This window comes from Cervus elaphus, chromosome 19 (genome assembly GCF_910594005.1).
Source record: "Cervus elaphus chromosome 19, mCerEla1.1, whole genome shotgun sequence".
In the NCBI taxonomy this organism is placed as follows: Eukaryota; Metazoa; Chordata; class Mammalia; order Artiodactyla; family Cervidae; genus Cervus; species Cervus elaphus.
The window spans coordinates 49,559,609-49,582,500 of record NC_057833.1 but is presented as its reverse complement, the minus strand read 5'-3'; the positions used below and the strand labels follow the sequence as shown (position 1 = coordinate 49,582,500).

At 44.1% G+C, this 22,892-nt stretch overlaps 1 protein-coding gene across 16 annotated transcripts in view; it reads left to right on the top strand.

The window, feature by feature from the left end:
- KALRN (kalirin RhoGEF kinase) overlaps positions 1 to 22,892 on the top strand; it is a 673,187-nt gene that overhangs the window by 597,383 nt on the left and 52,912 nt on the right. For all 16 annotated transcript variants that reach the window (XM_043875040.1, XM_043875043.1, XM_043875038.1 and 13 more), the window contains 10 exons: positions 8,087 to 8,217; positions 12,899 to 12,965; positions 14,941 to 15,044; positions 15,221 to 15,290; positions 15,614 to 15,700; positions 16,587 to 16,679; positions 17,439 to 17,489; positions 18,350 to 18,427; positions 21,656 to 21,841; positions 22,208 to 22,379. In XM_043875040.1, coding sequence (XP_043730975.1) covers positions 8,087 to 8,217; positions 12,899 to 12,965; positions 14,941 to 15,044; positions 15,221 to 15,290; positions 15,614 to 15,700; positions 16,587 to 16,679; positions 17,439 to 17,489; positions 18,350 to 18,427; positions 21,656 to 21,841; positions 22,208 to 22,379 — 1,039 coding nt within the window. The remainder of the gene's footprint in view (positions 1 to 8,086; positions 8,218 to 12,898; positions 12,966 to 14,940; positions 15,045 to 15,220; positions 15,291 to 15,613; positions 15,701 to 16,586; positions 16,680 to 17,438; positions 17,490 to 18,349; positions 18,428 to 21,655; positions 21,842 to 22,207; positions 22,380 to 22,892) is intronic.

The following is a 22,892-nucleotide window of genomic DNA, read 5'->3' as shown; positions in this document are numbered from 1 at the left end:
GTTACTTGTTTTTGGAGTGCATGACTGTAATCGTGTTCACTAATTGAAGTATATAATCAGTTTGGAAATCCCTGGCCCACAGATAAAGCCCAAACTTCCCAATAGTCTAATGTCCTGTAGCCTGTTCTCCAACCTCCCTTTCCAACATCCATGTGTTATTCTGGCCAATGAACTTGGCTCCAACCAAATTGTTTTCTTCACTGTCCCTAAATATGCATTTGGCTTCCCTCCCCCCAAGTTTCTGTTCATACCACCCCAACTTCTCTGGAATGTTCTCCGTATTTTTGCTTATCTAAAGTATAACAGCTGCTCAAGGTCCCACTCAAATCTCATCTCTCTACAAGGGCCTCCCTGGCCACCCCAGGCCAGGTTTCTTCTTGCAGCCCCAGAACAATTTCTGTGTAAACCACATGCTCTCTGGAACAGCTCTCAATAATCCCATTATGTTACTTGTTAAAATATCTTCATCTTTTCATTTGCAGCTTACCTCCACAACTAGATTGTTAGTCATTTAGAACATTATTTTCTCCTCCTTGTGTTAGTGTATACTAGTCTTTATACTTACATCAGTAAACACTTGTTTTCAAAGTCTGTATTTTTCACATTTTGGATTACCATTTCCTTACTGCTCCTGTTCACCTACTGCTACTGTCGTGAGTCTCTACAGGCCTCTAGCTTGTGTGATCCATGGGTCATGTGTTTTCCATGTGAGTACGGATATTGAGAAGTCCCATAGAGCAAATGTCCCAGAGTAGAGGGGAAATGTAGGATAATGCTGGAGTTGATCAGCCCTATAACAAACTGTCTAAAAATGGCAATTGAATGACTGGCCTTTCAGTGGTGACTTTACCATAATAAGGACTTTAACTTCTTCTTCTACCAATAGCTACTTCTTGGGGACCTGCAGTAAACCCAGAATTACAGCAATTTCTTTGACCAAGTATATAAAACCAAGCCTATGTCACAGAAAGGAAGGCAAGAGCAGTGGTTTGATTTCTCAGAATCTTCTAACCAAAATTCCATCCTTTCTCCCTTCCTCTACTTTCTCTTTCTTCCTATCCTATGTGCCCACCATGGGGTAATAACGGAGCACCTGTAGGTGGTTGTTTCTTCAGCCCTATTTGAGAATATGGAGTTGTATCTTCACCTCCAAGACTGGTATGCCTATTGCTCATGAGCTGTCTAGCTTAGAGGAGGATAAGATCTAGAACCTGTAAAAAAAAAGTTCTGGAGGTTTTATTTGGCTGTAAGTATAATAGTATGTCAGCTGCCAAAATAACCAGTGTGGTCATAGACTGGGTTAATGAAAGTACAACGTACAGATCCAGGGGCGTAATAGCCCCATTGTACTCAAAACTCTTCAGACCACACCTATCATGAGTTGTGTATGAGTCATGTATCAGGTTCTGAATGCAGCATTCTAAAATGTTCTTGAACTCAGTGGAAGGGCCCTGGAGGAAGTACCAATACCATGCAGTCCACGTCATTTGAAATAAAGTTATAGAAGGTTAAGTGTGGGGAGAAGTTAGGAGAGAGAAGACACATGAGAGCTGTCTTTTAGTAATTGAGTGCTGCTGTGAGAAGAAAGAACTGGTCTCACTCTTGGTTGCTCCAAAGGGCAGAACCTGTGAGTGGAAATTCGTTCAGTATAAGAACTAATAAGGTCCTTCCGAATGTACAGAACTGGAAATATTACAGGAGCATCTGGCATGCTTGGACTTTTATATCCAGGGCTTAGATTCTTTCTGCGTTCTTTTTGGGTTGCTCAAGAGATGGTACTAGATGCTGTAGTTAGAAATCATTTGGCCTCAAGCTCCACCCAAAAGCCATGAACTCCCTTATGTCCCTGAGTCTGAAAGCTGCCCTTGGTGTGTTATGGTCACGTGTCTATGACTATTCCAGGGCCACAGCCTCCAGAAGTTGTGATCTCCGCTGCTGGAGAGGTGCCATTAGGGAACCAGGACAGGGGTTCCACTCACCTGCGGTGCAGATAAAACCCTGAAAACTCCTTGGGTGAGTCCCTCTGGACATTAATGGATGCTTCTGAGGTCTCACCTGCCCATCTTGGTCTTTAATCAGTGATTTTGTTTATCAGGAGAGCATACCCACACACCCACACACCTCCTCCCAAGTAGAGCTCAAATACTTTTTTGGGGTTTTGTATTAAGGTATGGTCTTTAAGCCAGGACTGAGGACTCCCTTGTTTTTCTGTGTGATTTTTGATAAAGTTTTTCCTAGACATAGGGACTGGCTGTGGTGGTGCTAAGTACATAATGCTAATCCGGCCTCTGCTACTTATTGTGTAGCTTTGGGCAAGTTATTTAGTTTACTTGGAGGACTCTCTTTTATCTTGCCTGTCAACAATGATGATTCTGTCTATCTGAATCTAATCTCAAGAGAGTTACACTGAGGGCTGAGTAAGGTATGAATGCTTTGTAAACTGATTAGTTGAGCATCCCACAAATGTTAGCTCTTAACCACCTTATTTGCATTGTGCAGGGTAGGGAAAGGGAGTCAGTCATACTTTATTTTCACCCGGAACACAGGGACACAGTATTTGTCAGCAGATCGGTGGTTGGGTGAATGTTGCATGCAGGGTAGTAGCTTAGCAGTCTATGTGATTTGGTTTTATTCCTCAAATTTGAAGGTCTTTCCTGGCGACTCAGACAATAAAGAATCCACCTGCAGTGCAGGAGACTCGGGCTTGAGGAACATCCCCTGAAGGAGGGCATGGCAACCCACTCCAGTATTCTTGCCTGGAGAATCCCACGGACAGAGGAGCCTGGCAGGGGGTTGCAAAGAGTCGGACACGACTCAGCGATAACACTGCAGTCCATAGTGAAGCAACTCAGCATGCCTCAAGTTTGAGGAGCAAGAGCTTCCTGGCTTTGTGGGAATCTACTGTGTTTTTAAACAGCCCAGGTTTCTACCACCTACCTTAGATGAAAGAGTGAAGTGTTAGTCACTCAGTTGTGTCCGACTGTTTGCTACTCCATGGACTGTACCCCACCAGGCTCCTCTGTCCATAGGATTTCCCAGGCAAGAATACTGAAGTGGGTTGCCATTTCCTTCTCCAGGGGATCTTCCCCACCCAGGGATCGAACCTGGGTCTCCAGCATTGCAAGCAGATTCTTTGCCATCTGACCCACCAGGGATTAGGCCTCAAGAAGGAAAGCCTCCTCGCTGAACTCCTGTCCTCGGGTGGCATGTCACAGTAGCTCACTGGGCTCACAGTGGCACTGGTGGACCCTTGGCTGAAAATCCTCCATCTTTAGGGAGGAGGCTGGCCAGGACTGAGCTCTTGTTCAGTCTACCTGGTGGCCTGACACCCTGAGAATTGGCCCGACCAGCTTCAGCTGGTGCACTGGGAAGACCCAGATAGATGGGATGGAGAGGGAGGTGGGAGGGGGGATCGGGATGGGGAACACATGTAAATCCATGTCAATGTATGGCAAAAACCACTACAGTATTGTAAAGTAATTGGGCCTCCAACTAATAAAAATAAATGGGAAAAAAAATTAAAGACAATTAAAAAAAAAAAAAAAAAGACTTCCTGCCCTCTGGTTCTTCTACTTTGATAGTATTCACCTCCCTAGGTCAGTTTGTGAGTCACAGAACGTAGCTAGGGCCAGGCTGCATTTGTGTATATGCTTTGCCCTCCTTTAGATAAATCAGCTTGCTTTGTCAAAGGTACAGTAGAGTTAACAGTCCAGATGAGAGGAAATAATGGCCTCATCATATCCATTATGAAAATGTGTGCTTTCAAGAACTGAGTTCCTCTGGCATCCTTCTGTGGAAAAGATTCCTGAGCTTGTTAAAATAGAATAGTTTAGATTTCCACCAAAAAAAATTTAATCTGAAGTCGCAAACGTGTAATGTCATTTGCCTGGAAAATCCAGACTTCAGCTTTTCTACTTTAAAATGTCTTCCCTACCCCTGCCCCCAGTTTGCCTGGGAGTGACTAAGATCATAATATTTTTTGTCAAGGTATTTCATACTTATTTGTATAAAAGGGTAGGACAGCTAAAAGGTTGGTTGTGGTAGGTGGTGCTGGATCAGCACCGTTGTCTGGTTTGTTTTATCAGATGAACTTTGACCTCTACCTAAGAGTTTCATTCAGTAAATTCTTGGATTCCTACTCTATGCCCTTCCTGCCAGCATAGAACCTTCCTTAGTGGAGCTCACAGTCTAGGGTTGATGCTCAGAAACCCTCTCCTGCCTGGGCTGTTGCAACCATTTCCTCCTTAATTTCAGTCTGACGTCTCTTTGCATGTCTGATGGGGGGAATCTTACTTTTCTTTCATTTTTCCTTTTAAAAAAACTTTTAATAGTTCTTTTCTGAATAATTAAAGCATTATATGCTCGTTCAAGAAAAATTGGAAAAATGACAAGATTTTAAGCACAATTATATCCCATAATATCATCATCTAAACATAGTCAGTATTGAAATTCAGATATTTTAAAAATAATGTAGTTAATCATAGAGTATATAAATCTTAAGTCCTGTTTTCCTTTACTGACATTTTCCCAAGTCATGAAGAGCTCTTAGGAGTATTAAGACAAATCTTTCTTAAACTTAATCCAATTGCGTTACTTCCTTACATAAAGTTCTCCTCTCATTGGTCATGGAAGTTGCTACTGCTACTCTTTTTTAAAATGAAGTATAGTTGATTGACAGTCTTATATTAATTTCAGGTGTTCAGCATAGTGGTTTGGATTTTTTGCTACACAGAAGACTCCTTGTAATCTGATCTCTGCATCCTTCTCCAGGGGTGTCCATTTCACTTCCTATTTCTTCTTTCCCTGGTTCCTACTCCCCCAACTCAGATAACACATAGTTACTTGCTAACTCCCCTTCTCCTCCCTTTACAGCCTATCCTACCTGCGTCAGGTGGTTTTCCGCTTCCCAGGCTGCCCCAGGGGGTTTCTTTAGTCGATCCTTTACTCACTGTTCTCCTCCTGCCTGGATCATCCTCCCAATGATGTATCCAATGAAATCTTTTCTATTTCTCATTACTCAGTTAAAGTTTTCTCTTCCATTAAGCCATTCCCTTCCTTCCCTACTCCACCTTAGAGCTGCCTGCTCTTTTTTCTCATCTTCCCCGTGGTACCCTCCTGTCTAGAAGAATGCCCATTGTAGCTTAGATTTTGGTGGGCAGGGAACCGTATGTTATCTGTCTTCATTTCTCCAGCACTTTGCAAATATTCAGCACATAGTAGAAGCACAATAAATATTTGCTTAAGTATAAACAAATCAGTCACAACACTGTAATAAATGCTGTTCAGAGGGTATGTAAAGGTTGCTTATAGGAGTCCAGAGGGAAGGGCATTTTATGGATATGTGGTCCAAAGTCAAGCTGACAGGAAATGTGTTCATTTCCATTGTGACAATAGTCTTCCTCCATACTTAATCCACTTTTTTGAATTGTATTTGCATTTCTATTCCCTGACCTGGCACCAACCATAGGAGCACCCGTTTGCAACATTTGTTGCTTCCTCCTTGGCACACCTTTTCCTTTGTCTGTTGAGACTATTGTGGTCCTGAGCCCCAGACAGGGCAGAAGTCCTCCCTGTGGCCGCACAGTCCGCCACTCATCAACCAGCCATCACTGCCCATGTCCCCTAGGGAACAGCACAGACAACTGAAGATCACTTATAGTGGTCCTTGGCTGGGACACCATATCCCAACTCTAGCACAGGTAGCTAGATCCTCAGAGGGAATCACTCTTGAATTAGTTACGGTATTTCTAGCCAATGCCATTATTTGAGACAAATTACCCAGCATGTTGTTGTTGTTGTTTGAGTTGCCAAGTTGTGTCTGACTCTTTGCAACCCCATGGACTGTAGCCCACCAAGCTCCTCTGTCCATGGGATTCTCCAGGCAAGAGTACTGGAGTGGGTTGCCATTTCCTTCTCCAGGGAATTTTTCCAACCCAGGGATCAAAACAGTACACATTTTAGCCAAACCCTAAATTTCTCTCTTCTTCCACTCTCACTGCCTTTGCCTTCCTCAACTCCATGCCTGAGAGTCCTTGCCCAGAGATAACCTGGCTCTTTGCTCATATAACAGGTCAGGCACAAAGAGACAGAACGTATTTCCCTGTGTAACACTTTGGGCTCCTCAGTTGTCCATTCTGTACAAGAGTTGAGAGTGGACCACGCCAAGATTGATGGTCCATGGGAGAGCCTTGTAGCAGAGATATAAGCGTATTTCCCAGGCCTTGCAGCCAGCATCCCGCCAGCCAACAAGCTACAGAACAAAGACTGAAATGAAACAATGTGGGCAAGGGGAGGGGAAGTTAAAGGCATGTAATCAGATCAATCACCAGCTGGGTTCATCTGCCTGGGGAGCCTGTCTCTGGTGATGGCACCAAGGGACATGTCACATGTCGTTGAAAAGCATGTCTGTCTGGTGGCTTGTCAAGCCTCAGCACCAGATACTCATTTCCTTAATCACTGGTTACAGATCCTGAATCTACAAATTTAGCTAAACTTTTCCTGACCTTTCTACATATTTAGCCTAGGCTTCTTCCCTGGATGACAGCTTCCATGGTTGGTTATTTGTTCTGTGGAATACCTTCATGTCAAGTTAAAAGAAATTCTCTCTCTTGAGCTTGAAGACCCTGTCCTCTTAATGCTGAGTTCTAGTGTTAATAACAAATTCATGTTAGGCTCTGGCACAGGTTGTTGATTTAAGGGTGAAATAGAGGAAAAAAAGGTTGACATCTCTTCTCAGCTTTAAGTTTTTCAGCCTCTAATTCTGATATCCCCCACCTGTTCTCGTATAATGGCCCATTGGTCACCTCATTCACTTTTTGTTTCATTTACCTGGACTTTTTGTATCTCTCTCCAGTCTGTGTTGAAATACTGCAGCTAAGCCAGTTTATGATAGACACTCCAGGTGCAGGTTGTTTAAGATGATGTTAAAGTCTTTTGTTCCTACTGCCTTTAGGGACACTTCTTGATCTTTCAAAGACTGCGAAAGTAAAGCCTTCCCTTTTCCTACAAAGTGGCTATACTAGACAGTAGTTTTGTGTGGATAGTTTGGATTACTCTCTCATATTTGTTTTACAGTTGCCTACCATAACCTTGGTCTCCAGCTTATTGTTTATCCACATGGTTTCTGCCAGTTTGCACAATGAAATGACATGTCATTCTGTGCTGTTTTTCCTACAGTGCTTATAAAAATGTTAAGATTGACCCCATTTTTTTAGCATCCTGGTTAGTTCCATCCATGGGGGTAGTGGGGGAAGCTCACTGTTGTAGAGCATTTTAAATTTTTCAAGGGGTTATGCACCTGTTATCTCTGACTGTTCCTTAAAAATCTGTGAAAAGGAGAGACACAATTTGAAAATAGAGAAAAAATCAATTTGGAATGATTTTAGCTGTCTCAAGATTTAGCTGTTTTAAGATTGTCCAGGGACTGGCAGGTCTGGGATTAGAATCCTTTACCCTTAGCTCTTTCTAGAGTAACATATTTATTAAGCTCTTTAACTTGTTTCTCAGTCCTGCAGCACCTTAATTAAAAGAGATTAAAGGGATTAATAAATGAAAGAAAGCCCTTGGTAAATAACCTTAGCAAAGATGTTTTTGGAAAACGCTAAATCTGTTTACCTCTTCTTGTCTGAATCTCATTAGTCTCTTCAAAGAAAATTGTAGCTGATTTAACAAACATGATTTTACCGAATGAATTCTCCCATCACTTCCCTCCCCTTGTTAATTTGCACTTGGTGGTCCTACAACTGACTTTCTTTCCTTGCTGCTTGTTTGTAGAATTGCAGTAATTAGCTTTACCTCTGGAGCTCTTACCCAGAGATCAGTCACTTTGACAGTGTCCATTATGTCTGGGAAATGGGCAGCCCCTGACGCCAAGCACATCCTGATTGCCTGAGAAGGCAGCAGCTCTGGGTGCCCTGCTGCAGGAAGATGGGAGTCTGGCCTCCTGGTACTTCCCTGAGGTTCGGTACAGACAGCCTTGGTTACTGAGCTACCAAGATGGCTGTGGCTAGGCTTGGGGGGGCATGAGGACTTTTGGACTACTCTCCTATGTACACTTCTTTAAGGTTGTTTATTCTTCTCTTTTCAGAGTCTGGAAGGAGGCTCTTACCGAGGGAGCTTGAAAGACCCCACAGGCTGCCTGAACGAAGGCATGACCCCACCCACACCTCCCAGAAATCTGGAAGAAGAACAGAAAGCCAAGGCTCTGAGAGGCAGGATGTAAGTACTTCCCCAGACTCCAGCCTGCTGCACATGTGTGCAGTGGGCAAGGGTCAGGGATCCTGGGAAGTTTAGGGAGAATTAGGGATTCCCCACACTGTTTCCATTGACATCATTCATTCTAAGTAGAGGTGACCATTGGTCTATACAGTGTGGCCTTGATCAACAAGGAGACATTTGGCTCTGATTGTAAGGATTTTCAGCTGAAATATTACTGACAAAGTGTGGTTATAACCAAGGTCTGTTAGAAATTTAAAACAGGCTAATAAAAGGAAAACAAAGATTAGGAAACTTTGGGACCACTACTATGGCCCCATATCAAAGAATCCGTGGTAGAAAGTCTGATGGAATTTTATCTGAGGAAACGTTTCCCTAGATGTAGGAACGTTAACATATAGGAAAAGGGAGTTGTTGGGCTACCGGGCTAGGGTCTAGCTCCACCCCTTATCAAAGGCTTTGTTTATTTAAAAAACATTTTTTATATAGTAGTATTTCTTTTGATTATTTTTAAAGTTTTTAAAAAATTGAGTTATAGCTGATGTACAATATTACTTAAGTTACAGGTTTACAACATAGTGATTCACAACTTTACAGGTTATATTCCATTTATAGTTATTATAAAATACTGGCTATATTTCCCTGTGCTGTACAGTATATCCTTGCTTGTTTATTTTATGCTTCTTACTCCTAGTTTCTAAAATAGTTTCTACTTCTTACTCCTCTACTCCTATCTTGCCCCTACCCACTTCCTTCTCCCCACTGGTAACCAGTTTATTCTCTATATCTGTGAGTCTGTTTCCTTTTTGCTATATTCATAGTTTGTTTTATACTTTTTTAGATTCCACACATAAGTAATATCATACAGTATTTGTCTTTCTCTGTCTGACGTATTTCACTGTAGTCTAAGTTCCAAGAGAAACTCTTTGCTATTTGAATGTTTAAGGGTAAATACAATTCACATTGCAGTCCATTTCACAAGAACCCAGGTGTTATGTAAGGTTTGGGTTATCCTCCCTGATGTGAAGTCGCTCTTCTATTCCTTGGTTTGATCAAGAAGATGGCTTCACCATTAATGTAAAGCCACAGTCCCTCTGGAACTTCAATTTTCTTGTTCAGGGTTTGACTGAGTGTTAGAAGCAGAGCTGCTGATGAGTCTTGCACATAGTCTGCCGTGGGAGTGATGGTGAGCACAGTGAGAACAGGATAGGCAGTTGAGAAAGGCCCCTCCCTGTTTCTAATTAGCCTGCCCTTCTCCCTCAAACTCATAACTCCTTGAGCCTGGTCGTAGACCTGAAGATTAGCAAAAATAAATGAGGCCAGTTCCTTCTCTTGCCTGGAAATAGGCAAAGTGACCATTTGGGACTGTTTCCTAGGAATCATCATAGCCAGGGCAAGGCTGTCACCTCCTAGGGGAAATGAGCAGGTGGCATGTAAGCATGTATTTACCACCTTAACTTTATGGTGCTCAGGGGAACCCCAAGAATAGAATAGAGATAAAGAGACACCATCCCCAAAGGGAAATTTCTTAGGATTTGGACAAAGCTAATTCTCCTTAGCTTACCAGGTTGTTTTTATATAGATGAGGCAGGGTTAAAGTTGATGTTCCAGTCTTATCAAGCCAAAGCAAAACTTTTGTCAGGAAGATGAACACTTATATCAGGGAGGTGACCTTTGAGATGACAGGTGCTCCTTGGCAAAGCCTATCTCTACTCTTGTAAAGGGCCTGTGAACAGTCATTTAAGCTTCCAGTCATTGTCTTGCTTCCAGACATGACATTGTCTAATTTCGCTCCAAGGGGCAAAAGTTTGTTGCCTCTTTTACCCATTTCACTCATTTCTTCCCCCATCTTTCCCTCACTCAGCTCTGTATCTCTCCACATCCTGTGCTGTCCCAAAAAGCCAGCTGTTAGAATGACTCATTCTTTTTGCTGTATATTGCCTTTATTCTGCTATAATTTATGACCACAATGAAAGAGATGATGTGTAGGTGTTTAATTGTAAACCCCACATGAGGCTAGAGGCTGAGGGGAATAGAGAACTGAGACTCAATCCAGTAAGACCTCAAAGTGTTAAATGGGAGCTCCATGGAAAAAAGATGAAAACAGACAGTTATTTGTCCAGGAGAAGAAAAGAAGTCAAGAATGGACGTAATTTTCTTCAAGTTTTAGCCACTCATTTATTCAACAGATATTTGTTGAATATCTATTGTACCAACTGCTTGGCGTACATCAGTGAATAAAACAAACAATAACAACAAAAGAAAAGTCCATGCTGTTGTGGCAAGCTCACATTCTAATGGGAGAAATCATACAATAAAATTTAAAATAAATCATGTAGTATGTTAGAAGCTGGAAAAAAAATAAAAAATAGTAAGGGAGATCAGGAGTATGGATGAGGCCATGTTGCAGTTTTAAATAGTTCTGACTGAAGTGTTCTGCATGAAGACCAGAAGGAGGTTGAGCCATTGAGGAAAAGTATTCTCGGCACAGGGAGCAGCCAATGCAGAGGCTCCAAGAGATTTTCTGTGAAAACCAGCCATTCCCTACTACTGTGAAGGATAGAGGGTCAGATGTGGATCTTACCTGTATCTGGAAGTAGTTAGTTGGACCAAAGAATAACATTTACTTTGTATTACTCTTTGCAACCCCATGGACTGTATAGTCCTGGAGAATACTCCAGGTCAGAATACTGGAGGGGGTAGCCTTTCCCTTCCCCAGGGGATCTTCCCAACCTAGGGATCAAACCCAGGTTTCATGTATTGCAGGCGGATTCTTTACCAGTTGAGCCACCAGGGAAACCCAAGAATACTGGAGTAGATAGTCTATCCCTTCTCCAGCGGATCTTCCCAACCCAGGAATCAAACCAGGGTCTCCTGCATTGCAGGCGGATTCTTTACCAACTGAGCTATAAGGGACGCCCATTAATAAATAACTTTTACTCCGAAGAACTGAACATGAAAAAATTGTTTTATTATCAGTTCAATTTATTTGGCAATTGATTGTGCACTACCTTGAGATGCAGGCAGCGTGAATCTTTTACATCCCTTTCAGATGTCTTTCCATGTGTCCTTATCTCTTCAAGTGTTTCATCAGCTCTTTGAGGGAGGAGATGCTAGGTCCACTAGCAGCAATCCCCTTTCCTAGAGGCTGGAAAGCCTAGGATACCCTTCAATGTCAACAGAATAGAAATACCATCCAGAAGCGGAGAGCCGGACTTCCTCCCTAAAGAGCCCTTCCAGCCCCAAATTCCCACTCTAACTTTCCTGTGGTTTTTCTTTTTACCACTTTCTTCTAAGCAGTAACTCCAGTATGTGCTCCAGTATATTTAAAAGCTTTTATTTGGCCTTGCCAGTTCCTTCCTGTGGCCTGAAACACATAATTGTGTGTATCAGAGAGAGGGAGCTGGTTGGAAGTGCTGGGCACACTGATAAAGAAGTTTGTGTTTCCCTTACCTCCTCCCCATCACCCTGGGGCTCCAGGCCCAGGGATTTGTGGCTTCTCTGTGCTGTATGGGACAAAAATTTCAGATGAATTGCTTCCAAGGCTTAGAACGGCTACCACCCTTGTGCTGCAGCCCCTGTTTGATGTCCCAGAACTTGATTCCTTCTCCCACTCAGGCCAAAAATGCAGTTGTGTGGCTCCAGGCAGAACTCTTTCAAACTTAGGTAATACAAGTCAGACTCCAATAGGCTGCATACCACTACCCTGCCTCTGTGCACAGCCATACTTATTTTATGTCCAGCTCTTTACTGTCTGGACAGAAAGAAGTGTTTGGGTTTGATCCTCAGGGACTCCAGAGAGTCAGTCTAAGTAGCTTAGCCAGGCAGCGGGCAACCGTGAAAGAGTAGAGTCTCTGAACTCTTGTACAACTGGGTTCAGATCCCAGCTCTGCCTCTCACATTGTCATCTTTGGCAATACCACCTCAGTATCAACATCTGCATAAACTAGGGCTTACAGTACCTACCCTCTCATAAGCACAAAGCAAATGCTCTAAGAAGAAGAAATCATTAACAAGAAAGAAACCAAGAAAGTAAATATCCTTATAGTGGTTAAATCCCACCTCTGGTGGGGCTGGGGAGGTGGCCACACTGAAAGTGGTGATTAGGGAATGGCTTCAGTCAGTCTTTCTGGCCTTGACTGGGGATTTTGCAGACTGGTTACCATGGACACCTATCTGAATAATTGTAGCTTCTGTATCTCAAACACTTCACTTGATGAGTGTCTCTGAGGCCCAAAGGTTGCTTATCAAACGTCTTTCTCTTCTAGTTAAGCAAAGAACAGAGTTGACATAAAGGAGAAAAAGTCTCATGCTGATCAAAGCTTTCATAACTCAGTTTTGCCCAAGTGGCTGTTATTCCTTCTGCCTTGTGTTGTATAATTATTCAGTTATAGGTGAGGGAGGAGGAATTATAAACAATAGGAAGACAAATGCTAGGTTGTAAGTGTTGTTCTTCTGGCATTGCCGCTGTCTGGGAAAGCCCTCTCAGCCTGGGTGCCCTCAGCTCCTCACCAGTGGGGGCCTCTCGTCTAGAGGGCATCAGCCAGCACCTCCCCGAGAGCTCAGTGCGAGTTTCGGTGGTCTTGTTGTAGAGGCACCAAAGTACTTTATTGTGAACTTCAATGTGAGGATTTCTTGCTTCACAGTGAAGAGGAGCCCTCATTGTTCTTAATCTCTTGCTCAGGTTTGTCCTGAATGAACTGGTTCAGACAGAGAAAGACTATGTCAAGGACCTGGGAATTGTGGTGGAGGTAAGTACCTGGCTCAGGACATGTCTGTGGTCACCCAGCCAGGGGGATATTGGACCCTACCTGGGCCCCAAGGTATTTTAACTTGACATGATATATTTTACTCTCCCTGGGTGTTTACAGAGATGAAACTAAAAATGGTAGTAGATCATATAGAATATGTGATTTTTTTTTTTTCACAAGTTTTTTTTTTCCTTTTCCCCTTGAAATACTATAGGAGATTTAGGGGGATGTAGGGCCTCAAATGTTGCAGCCTCTTGGTTAGACCTGAATCTATTTCACCTTGTTTTAGGTAACCAAGCCATTGTCTCCAAAGCTTTGCATTGGTATTTAACCAATGTATATATTAGTTATATATATACATGCATGTGTGCTAAGTCACTTTAGTCATGTCTGACTCTTTGCGACCCTATGGACCGGTAGCCTGCCAGGATCCTCTGTCCATGGGATTCTCTAGGCAAGAATGCTGGAGTGGGTTGCCATGCCCTCCTCCAGAGGATCTTACCACCAAGGAATCGAACCCATATCTCTTACATCTCCTGCATTGTCAGGTGGGTTCTTTATCAGTAGCACCACCTGGGAAGCCCATATTTGTGTGTGTGTATGTGTGTGTATGTGTGTATATGTATGTATATATATATATATAAGAAATATATGAACATATATTCCTCGTGGCTGTGAGTCACTATGGGCACTCAGCAGGTCAAGCAGGTCACTCTTGGTGAAACCTCAGGGCTTCTGTGTTTCCCTCGATTTTAAGGAGAGCATACTGCTACCAAGCAGACAGACAAACTAAAAACCACCAATAAAGCAAGAATGGCAGGTCCACAGTTGAGTCAACTTGATAGTAAATAAAACAACTCTCTCTCCATAGGGGTTTACTTTAGGGGGATTTAGACACAGGGATGAGAAGGTATAAGATAGTAAATGGATAATTCAGACGGCTTAGAGCCCTGTGGTTAATCATCTTAAACGAAAAGATGTGAAGTCTAACAAGGTGAATGCCTGATATCAAAATCACTTGCTGCTTCTTTGCATTGGGTCTATAAGTCCTGGTCCTAGGCAGTCTGCTGATTTAGGGGTTCATACAGTCCATGGGGTTGCAAAGAGTCAGACACAACTGAGCAACTAATACACACACACACACACACACACACACACACACACACACTTGCCTATCCCGAACCTTGGATAAACAGACTAACCTGGCATACAGAGGACCTGAATTCTAACTTAGGAAAGTTATCCTCTTCTCCAAGGTGAAATGGGGCCAGCTAAAGGTGTAGCAGCCACCAGAGGCAGTCCAGCCTGGGAGTGGTGGACTTGGGAGTCTGGAACCTGAGGTCCAGGGATCAGTCACATCAGTGGTGTGACTTAGACATAACACATAATCCCCCATGTCTTGGCTTTTTCATCTTTTGAATGGGACAAATGCTGCTGATAACAACATCAGAACTTAAAGCTGAAATGAGATTATATTTGCTAGCACTTTACAGAAGCTGTGCTGTGCTTAGTCACTCAGTTGTGTCCGACTCTTTGCAACCCCATGGACTGTAGCTCGCCAGCCTCCTCTGTCCATGGGATTCTCCAGGCAAGAATACTGGAGTGGGTTGCCATGTCCTTCTCTAGTTACAGAAGCTGAAGTATTCACATATTAAGACATTTCTAGGTCAGACACATCTAGTTTTAAGCCCTCAAAGACATAACTTGGATTGGGAGACAGGAGAGGAACAGCCAACTATATCTTCTTTGTCCTGCTTTCTTAATGGGGCTGGAGACAAAGAAAGGGACCCAGAACTTCAGAAAGTTCTGTCTGTCACTCTGCATAAGGGTGAAGTCCTGGTTGAGTGGTGAGAAACCACAGAAGCCCTTGCCCTTCTCCTTACACAGAGGGTGGGCTTCCTCCAGCCTGCTGGGTGGGGCTTGGTCCAGAAATATTCTCTGAAATGCTCTACTCACCATTGCCTCCGCCCTGCAGGGCTTCATGAAGAGAATAGAAGAAAAGGGTGTCCCCGAGGACATGCGAGGAAAGGATAAAATCGTGTTTGGAAATATTCACCAGATTTATGATTGGCATAAGGAGTAAGTCCTGCATTGCCCTAAGGATCAGGGTGTCCTGGAAACGGGGGCGCTCCCATCCTCCCGCGTCTGACCTTAAGGGTGGAGTCTGGGGGGAGTCTTCTGTCATTTATCTCCTCATTGAAAAGTAATACAGTTCTGAAGAATGTGGCTTTCTTCTCTTCTCCATCCTCCTTTAGTGTTTTCCTGGGTGAACTGGAAAAATGTATCCAGGAGCAAGACAGATTGGCACAGCTCTTTATTAAATATGTGAGTGTTGCCCCACACCCCACCCCTTCCCCTCACACCAGGCTCATTTGCATGCATTTTACAATCCCTTCCCTTCTCTGCTTTTCCTCCTCATCCCTGTCTGAGCTGTTGGGTTTTTTTTCCTCCCTTCCTTGGCAGTTTGGAAGCTGGGCTCTTGCCCACTATGTTTACTCTTCTGTCCCTGACGTTTAGCTGCCTTGGTGCATCCCCAGAGCATGAACCAGATCTGTGTCCTCTTCTCCATGCTTATACCAGCTTAGCGCGCTGGGGCTGACTGCACGGCACAGGTGCCTGAGCGCCTTTCCCTCTTCCCTCCTTTGCAGGAGCGGAAGCTGCACATCTACGTGTGGTACTGCCAGAACAAGCCGCGCTCTGAGTACATCGTCGCCGAGTACGATGCCTACTTTGAAGTAAGCTGCTCGATTTTGGCCGAACCAGAGTGGGGGCAAGAAACTCAGGCCAAGACCAACCCATTCAGAAATACCAACCGTCATTCATCGGCTGGTGAACCCCACCCAGCACTGCCCATCCCTTAGGACAGAGATAGCCGCCTCCTCGGAGCCATTAATTAGCTTCTTGGCTAAGTTCTCATGAATCCCTTTGCTGGAGAGGAGCGGAGGCAGCCCAGCAAGTGGACTGGAGTCCCTGCTGATAGAACAACTCTGTAATTCGGAGACTGCTACAGAAGCTCCAGTCCTCCTTCCATGGCCCCAGAGCCCACTGCGCCCCCAGTCTTCATCACCAGGCCCTGGAGACTGCTTGCTGAGGGCCCTCCTCCTCCCAGGGGGGCACTCATAGGCACCTTGTACATAGCCTCTGCTCCTGTTCCCAGAGATCCAGCAAGCACCTCAAAGTGTCTGTTCTGCCCCAACCTGGAAGTGTTTATTTTGCTGGAGGAGGGGCAACACCTTGTCTAGGAAAGAGCCCACAACTAATCACTTGCAGATCTCAGTCCAGGGTCCAGCCCCTCGGCCTCTGTGTCCCAGGGGAATCCCTTCCTTTCTGACTTGACCCTGAAGGGGAAGAGAGAAAGGAACATCCATTCTAGCTTGTCCCCAGAACAGGGGCAAGGACACAAGGGGTCACAGAGCTTGATAGATAAGAAGGTGATGATGAGGTATGCTATGTGTTAACAAATGAACTATTGTGTAGGTAGTTCTACCCATCGTGTGCTTTGTAGATTCTAAACCTTTGCTGGCAAACACGAAGACCTGCCTTGCTTTCCTTTGAACCCAGAACCAGAGCACCCCAATTCTTTGGTTCCTTTTTGTATAATGTAGCTCCCTTATGTTCCAGGAGGTGAAACAAGAGATAAATCAAAGGCTGACACTTAGCGACTTCCTTATCAAGCCCATTCAGAGAATAACAAAATATCAACTGCTCCTCAAGGTAAGAGGGCTGTGAACCCTGCTCAGGGCCAGAGCAGGGTCTTAGTCAGGCTCTGAGTTAGGGAGCAGGTCAGCTGGAGGTTCTGTCTCCACCACACTTTTCCTGTGGGAGGCCCACGTGGGTTTTTACCTTACCTGCTGGTTATTTGCATCACCTTTGCCCCCAAATAAATTGCATGCCTGTTGTTCCTGCCTTTAAGTTTGGTTGTTATTTTATTTTCTTTTTTCCAAATCACTTTCTTACGTTGTTGCTGTCACCGACTGATTTGGAACCTTTAAAAACTAAAAAATTATAAGAGCATAAAATCAGAGAAGAATTCACCGAGAAAGAAAAGGCAAAAAAACCTAGAAACCTCAGATGAGTTAAACCTAAAGTTTGATCATTTTTTACTTTTTAAAGTTGTTTAATTTGACTTGTCTTACAGAAATATAAGGCAAATGGAAGAGATATTTAACTGTCTTGTCTCCCATTCCTTCTCGTCATCATTCCCCTTTTGTCCCTATTCACTCACTCTCTCTCCTCTTCGCCCCTCCCCTCTACCCGTAGTTTTGAGTCTTTGAGTGTTTTCTCTGTTTGGTTTTGTCTACCCTGACTCATAACTTCATATCTCAGCTACTACAAAGCATTACCATCTCTGTTGGGGAGGAGTCTTCTGGGTGTCATCTTGGTTTTTAATGATGCTTCATTTTTTTTATAGTGCTGTATTTTCCTAACTGGTTTTACCCTCCCCTCACCCTTCCCTGCTTCCCCACTTGCTAGGACTTCCTAAGATACAGCGAGAAGGCTGGTTTGGAGTGTTCAGATATTGAGGTGAGTTTTCTGCTTGAAATGCTGATGCTTCTCAGGGGACAGTACTGAATGTCTGCCTCTAAAGGGGAAGGATTGGCTCTGGAGGATAGAGGATCCAAGCTGACTCCTCTCAGACAGCTACCCAGCAAGATGAGGAGTACCAAGCGCTGAGGAGCACACTGAGGGTTTATCAAGAATGCAAGAATCCAGACCTGAGCCAGGGCACAGTTTAGCCCCACTGATGTTCTCTTTGTGGCTCCCAGTGACATGTGGTGGGAAAGGGTAGCATTTGAGCCCTCTAACATCCTGCAGAGATTGGGTGTTTCAGTGTACAGCTTTATCCATGAATCCAGATACTATTTGAAGCTGACATATAAATTATTCCATTTTCACTCCCTCCCTGGGCCCTGAGGATTACCCTCTAAGTGAAGTCCTTTGAGACAACGTCACCATGGGGATTATTTTAAGCCAGAGTGGTTACAGACCATTCTGGCAGGTTATTTTAGGTTAAAACCTCTAGTGTTTCGCAAGCAAGGCTAAGCTGTTGCTTGGGCAGCCAGAAAGCAACAAAGAGAAGAAAGAAAAATGTGAGAAGGAAAGCAAATGGATAAACAAAAGTGGGAAGGTAGAAAAAGGATGGACTGGGTAGCCTCATTCCTGCATGTGGTCACTGATTCATGTGGAGCCTCTGCATGGATGACCAACACCCCACAAACTAGAACAGGAAATCCATTCTCTTCCAAAGTGGGCAGTAGGGACCAGTGTCCTTTCCTAGGATCAAGAAGCCACCAGGAGGCCTCAGTCTTCCAGCATGGAATTGTCCTGAGCCCCCCACCCAAGTGCTGCTCATGGTTATGACTACTGCTTTTCTTCCCCCACAGAAAGCAGTGGAGTTAATGTGCCTTGTTCCAAAACGCTGCAATGACATGATGAACCTGGGACGCCTGCAGGGCTTTGAGGTGAGCTCTCAAGAAGGCTTCTTAGCCCTCTCTCTTCAGGGCAGCAGGAACCCAGGCTTCCCTCTGAAGCCTTGTGCCCACCCTCTCTGTCTCACTTGCTGTCTACGCCGTTGTGCCTGGGCCCCTCTAGTTCACGGGCCTAGAAGATGCACCTATTTAGGATTTCCAGCAATAGAGCAGTCATAGGAGGTCAACCAAGCTGCAGTCAGAATTCCAAGGGGGTTGGAAAGACCCAAGATTCTTTATAGCCATGGACCTGCCAATGACCTCTTCCCTTTTCTTTCTTATTTGAGAAATGCTGGGAATGTGAGGGAGTGTAGGACTATGTGATGTGAGTAGAACTAGGGAAAAATGGAACTTTTTTTTTTTTCCCTGACAGGGTGGTTCTAATAAACAGGTCTACATAGTGGCTGGCTTTTTAGTTAAGTGGATGTTTCAAGCTCTAAAACATCACAGTGCACGTTTCTATTCTTTGACAAGAAGAGTCAAGCCTTGGGAGAAACAGCTGAATGTACTCAGGATTTGGGTTTCAATTGAATATGCTAGTGTGCTAGGGCCACCATAACCAGAGTTAGTGTGCTAGGGTGGTCATAACCAGAGTACTGTAGACTTCAACAACAGAAGTGTTTCCAGAAGCTGGAAATCTGAGATCAAGGTGTAGGCAAGGGTGGTTTCTTCTGAGCGCTGTGAGGAAAGGGTCTGTTCAGGCCTCCCTCCTTGGCTTGTAGATGGCCATCTTCATGTTCACATGGCATTCTTTCTGTGTCTTCATATCATCTTCCTTCTGTACATACCTCTGTGGAAATTTCCCCTTCTTATAAACACATCAATCATTTGATTAGGGCTCACTGTGATGACCTCTCTTCAACTTGTTCACCTTTGTAAAGACTCTGTCTTTCAATAAGGTTGCAATCTGAGGTACTGGGGGTTAAGACTTTAACATGCAACTTGGAGAGGGGATTCAGTTCAACCCAAAACAGTGAATCTCAGAAGAGCAAATTGGCTTTCCTGATTTTAGCTTAATAAGTGGCTGTTATTAGTTTATAGCCAAACTTCATTTATTAACTAAACACAGTCTATTTTAAATACTAATATGATAAAACTGGAACTAATGCAATTATTGACAGGTGCTTATAGTTGTTGTTGAACCCCTTAGAGAAAGATGTGGATCTTCTAATCCTATTTCCCAATAATCTTGTAAGATTGCATTTTTCATTTTGGAAACAGGGGACTTTTCTTTCTGGCTAAACTAGAATGAAATAGACATAAGGCAGACTGATATATATGTAAGGTTAGGAAGTGCTATATCCAGGTTTGGGTTAATGAGTTCAATTAATAATGGTTTTGAGCCAAATTCTTTTGTCCTTTCTGCCCTTACAGCCCATCCTGCTGTCCCTGTCTGATTTCCATCACTTTGTTGTGATCAGGAACTATGTGGAGGGTCCTCTTTGCTCTTAATTTTTTTCACAGGTTCCTGTTCTCCACAGTAGACCTGAGGTATTCGAGTAGAAAGGCCATGCATCAGAAATACATCTCAAGTTTTCACATGGTATTTCTTAAGTCACACTAGATGACATTTTACACTTGTTTGCTTGGAATTATGCCAGGTCTGAGGCTGTTCTGAACAAGCCAGGTAATTCCTTTTGCCCTTCATCCTTGATGTTCCCTGTGTTTTTCTGAGCAAGAGTCTGATTTGAATTTCTCTTGGTCTCTGGAGGAACTGACCACTGACAGGAGGAACATCTGATGTGCCTTCTGACCCAGTCAGACTTCACAGGAACCATATTGTACATGTGCATGTGTCCACAGAAGGACACACATAGGAGGGTGGAATTATTTTCTCTTTTAAGTCAACCACTACCATCTCCTTTTTTCATTAAGTCCTAGAGAGTCTGCTTTGCATTCCTTCTGCTAACTGGGGAGGACCATTCCTTCTGAAGTCCTTGGCTCTGGGTCAGAGAGAAGTTAACTCCTTCACTTAGATTCCCTCCCTTTTACATCCTTTAGCTTTCCCTTTAGTGTTGGCAGGGTTATAACTCTTGGGTCAGGCTCTTATGTAATATTAATAGAGCTTTTAGAGCTGGTCACTGGCTTAATATTAACTTTAGACCAGGGTAGAGATAAGCTTGTTTGGCTGCTGACCTTGACAGTAAGGCCCATGATCCAAGCAAAGGGCTGGCATTTCTCAGGAACATGAAAGGAAAATAGCTTGTGTGTTGGGTAATGTTTGAAAAAAGTCATCAGGTGCAGAGAATATTCCACATTTGCATTAAAGGACCAAAGTTGGCAGCTGAGAGTTTAGAGGCAGCGCTCTGGTCACTGTCTCAGATGGCAGCAGAACAGTAGAAAAAGCAAGGCTCTCCAGTAGCATCTGTGAAGACTTGCTGGCTTGGGCTAGATTCCCTTGAAAGATGTGACAGTATCTCTGAAAATCTGGTTAGAACTGGTAAACCAAATATGCTCTACCTCCTAGACTGGGTGTCAAGTGATCTGGCAACTGGAGACATTATAAGAAGGATTCCAGGACCCCCAAAAAATATCCATCAGCTTATAAAATAAGGGCACCGATTGATAGTACTTCAGCTGTACCTGCTGATCTGTAGCAGGAGATGAAGGTCTCAGAATTTCATCAGCCTGAAATAATAGAAGAGAGGGGCCCAACTCATCTGAGGTGTGTGTGTGTGTGTGTGTGTGTGTGTGTGTGTGTGTGTGTGTGTGTGTGTGTGTGTGTGTGTGTGTGTGGTCCTGCCTCCATCATTTCCCTGGCCCTAGATTGGTTCTAGATCCATGGCTATGAGAGTACCCCGGATCTTCTCACAAGGGCCAGGCAGGCACACCTCTCAGTGGCACACTTTCTCCAAGGACAGAAAGTCTGCTTCCAGCTCCAGCATCACCTACTTTCTGTTTTCCTTTTCCTAAAAAAAATAAGGGCCAGGACAACTCCTGAACATCTTTTTAGCTAATAATTTTATCTTCTTTCTGGCATTTTCCCCAAACTGCTTCTTTATGGTTCTGTAGCCTTCTTTCCCTTCCATCTGGGGCCCTATAAGAAGGAAGGTGGTCACAGTCTACCCTAGACGGACCCTGATTCAGTCTCTTACTAGAACCTGAGGCTTTTGCTGTTGGGTCTGTTGTCCATGTCCCCAGAGGGGGAGATTCTGTTACCCAGAGGGCTGGGGTCATCTCCCTGTCTTTCACTTACTTCATTCCAGCCCTTCTTCCCATCAGGGGACCCTGACTGCTCAGGGCAAGCTGCTGCAGCAGGACACATTCTATGTGATTGAGCTGGATGCTGGCATGCAGTCACGGACCAAGGAGAGGCGTGTGTTCCTCTTTGAGCAAATCGTCATCTTCAGTGAACTGCTCAGGAAGGGATCCCTCACCCCAGGCTACATGTTCAAAAGGAGCATCAAGGTGAGGATCCAGGCGAGGGTGAGGAGGGGCAAGGAAGAGGCACACTGAGGGAGCTGCTTCCCAAAGATGAGGCACTGGCATAAGTGAGGATCCAGAACGTTGAAGACCTTTTTGGCTTGTAGCCTTCAGGCTTGAAGGTTGATTATCGTGAGAAAAAGTGACAGCTTGGCGCCAGTCTCTAACGTGATCATGCAGGTTCTCCAAGATCATGTCGTTCAGTCAAAGACAGAAACCAAAGTATTTAAGCTGTTAGATTCAGGGCACATTTTTGGAAACATCTGAAATAAAAACTTGAGGGAACTGTAATATGTTGTTGATATTTTTAAACCACTTAGATATGTAAAGGATCCCCTTGGTTTCTTCCAGATGAATTACTTGGTCCTGGAGGAGAATGTAGACAATGACCCCTGCAAGTTTGCGCTTTTGAACAGGGAGACTTCAGAGAGGGTCATTCTGCAAGCCGCCAACGCTGACATCCAGCAGGCCTGGGTGCAGGACATCAACCAAGTCTTAGAAACACAGCGAGACTTCTTAAATGGTAGGTACTGGGTCTGGCTTCTAGGAAGGCCATTTTCAGGGAAAGTCATACCTCTGAGCCCCCTTGGGTCTGGGCTGTTGGTGAGTAATGAGCCCTGATCACGTTTACATGCATTCCAACCTTGTAGTTTTCAGAAACACTTTGTGTAGAATTTTTCTGAACCCAAATATACAAGTGGGCAGATAGGACATGGTAAAGAAGGCCATCTTTCCAAAAGAAGAGAGAATCTCTTACAGCCTTGACACAGAAGTTGTGCCTTGTGGCCACCATTACCAGCTGGTAATAACTGGGGCCAAAATCTGAAATGAGCACATTCTCTTTGTCTCAGGGGCCAGCTATCAATGATGTGTATTTTTCCATTTGGTAGTTAATGGCTGGTAATCTCAGAGGTTCTCTAGTGTTATCTAGAGATAACTGGGAGTTTGGCAGATCAGCTCAAATCCCTCTTTGCTCCCAACAGAGGTGATTGCTAACTCTAAATTTCAGGAATACCTTGAAGCTTCCCGGAACAAA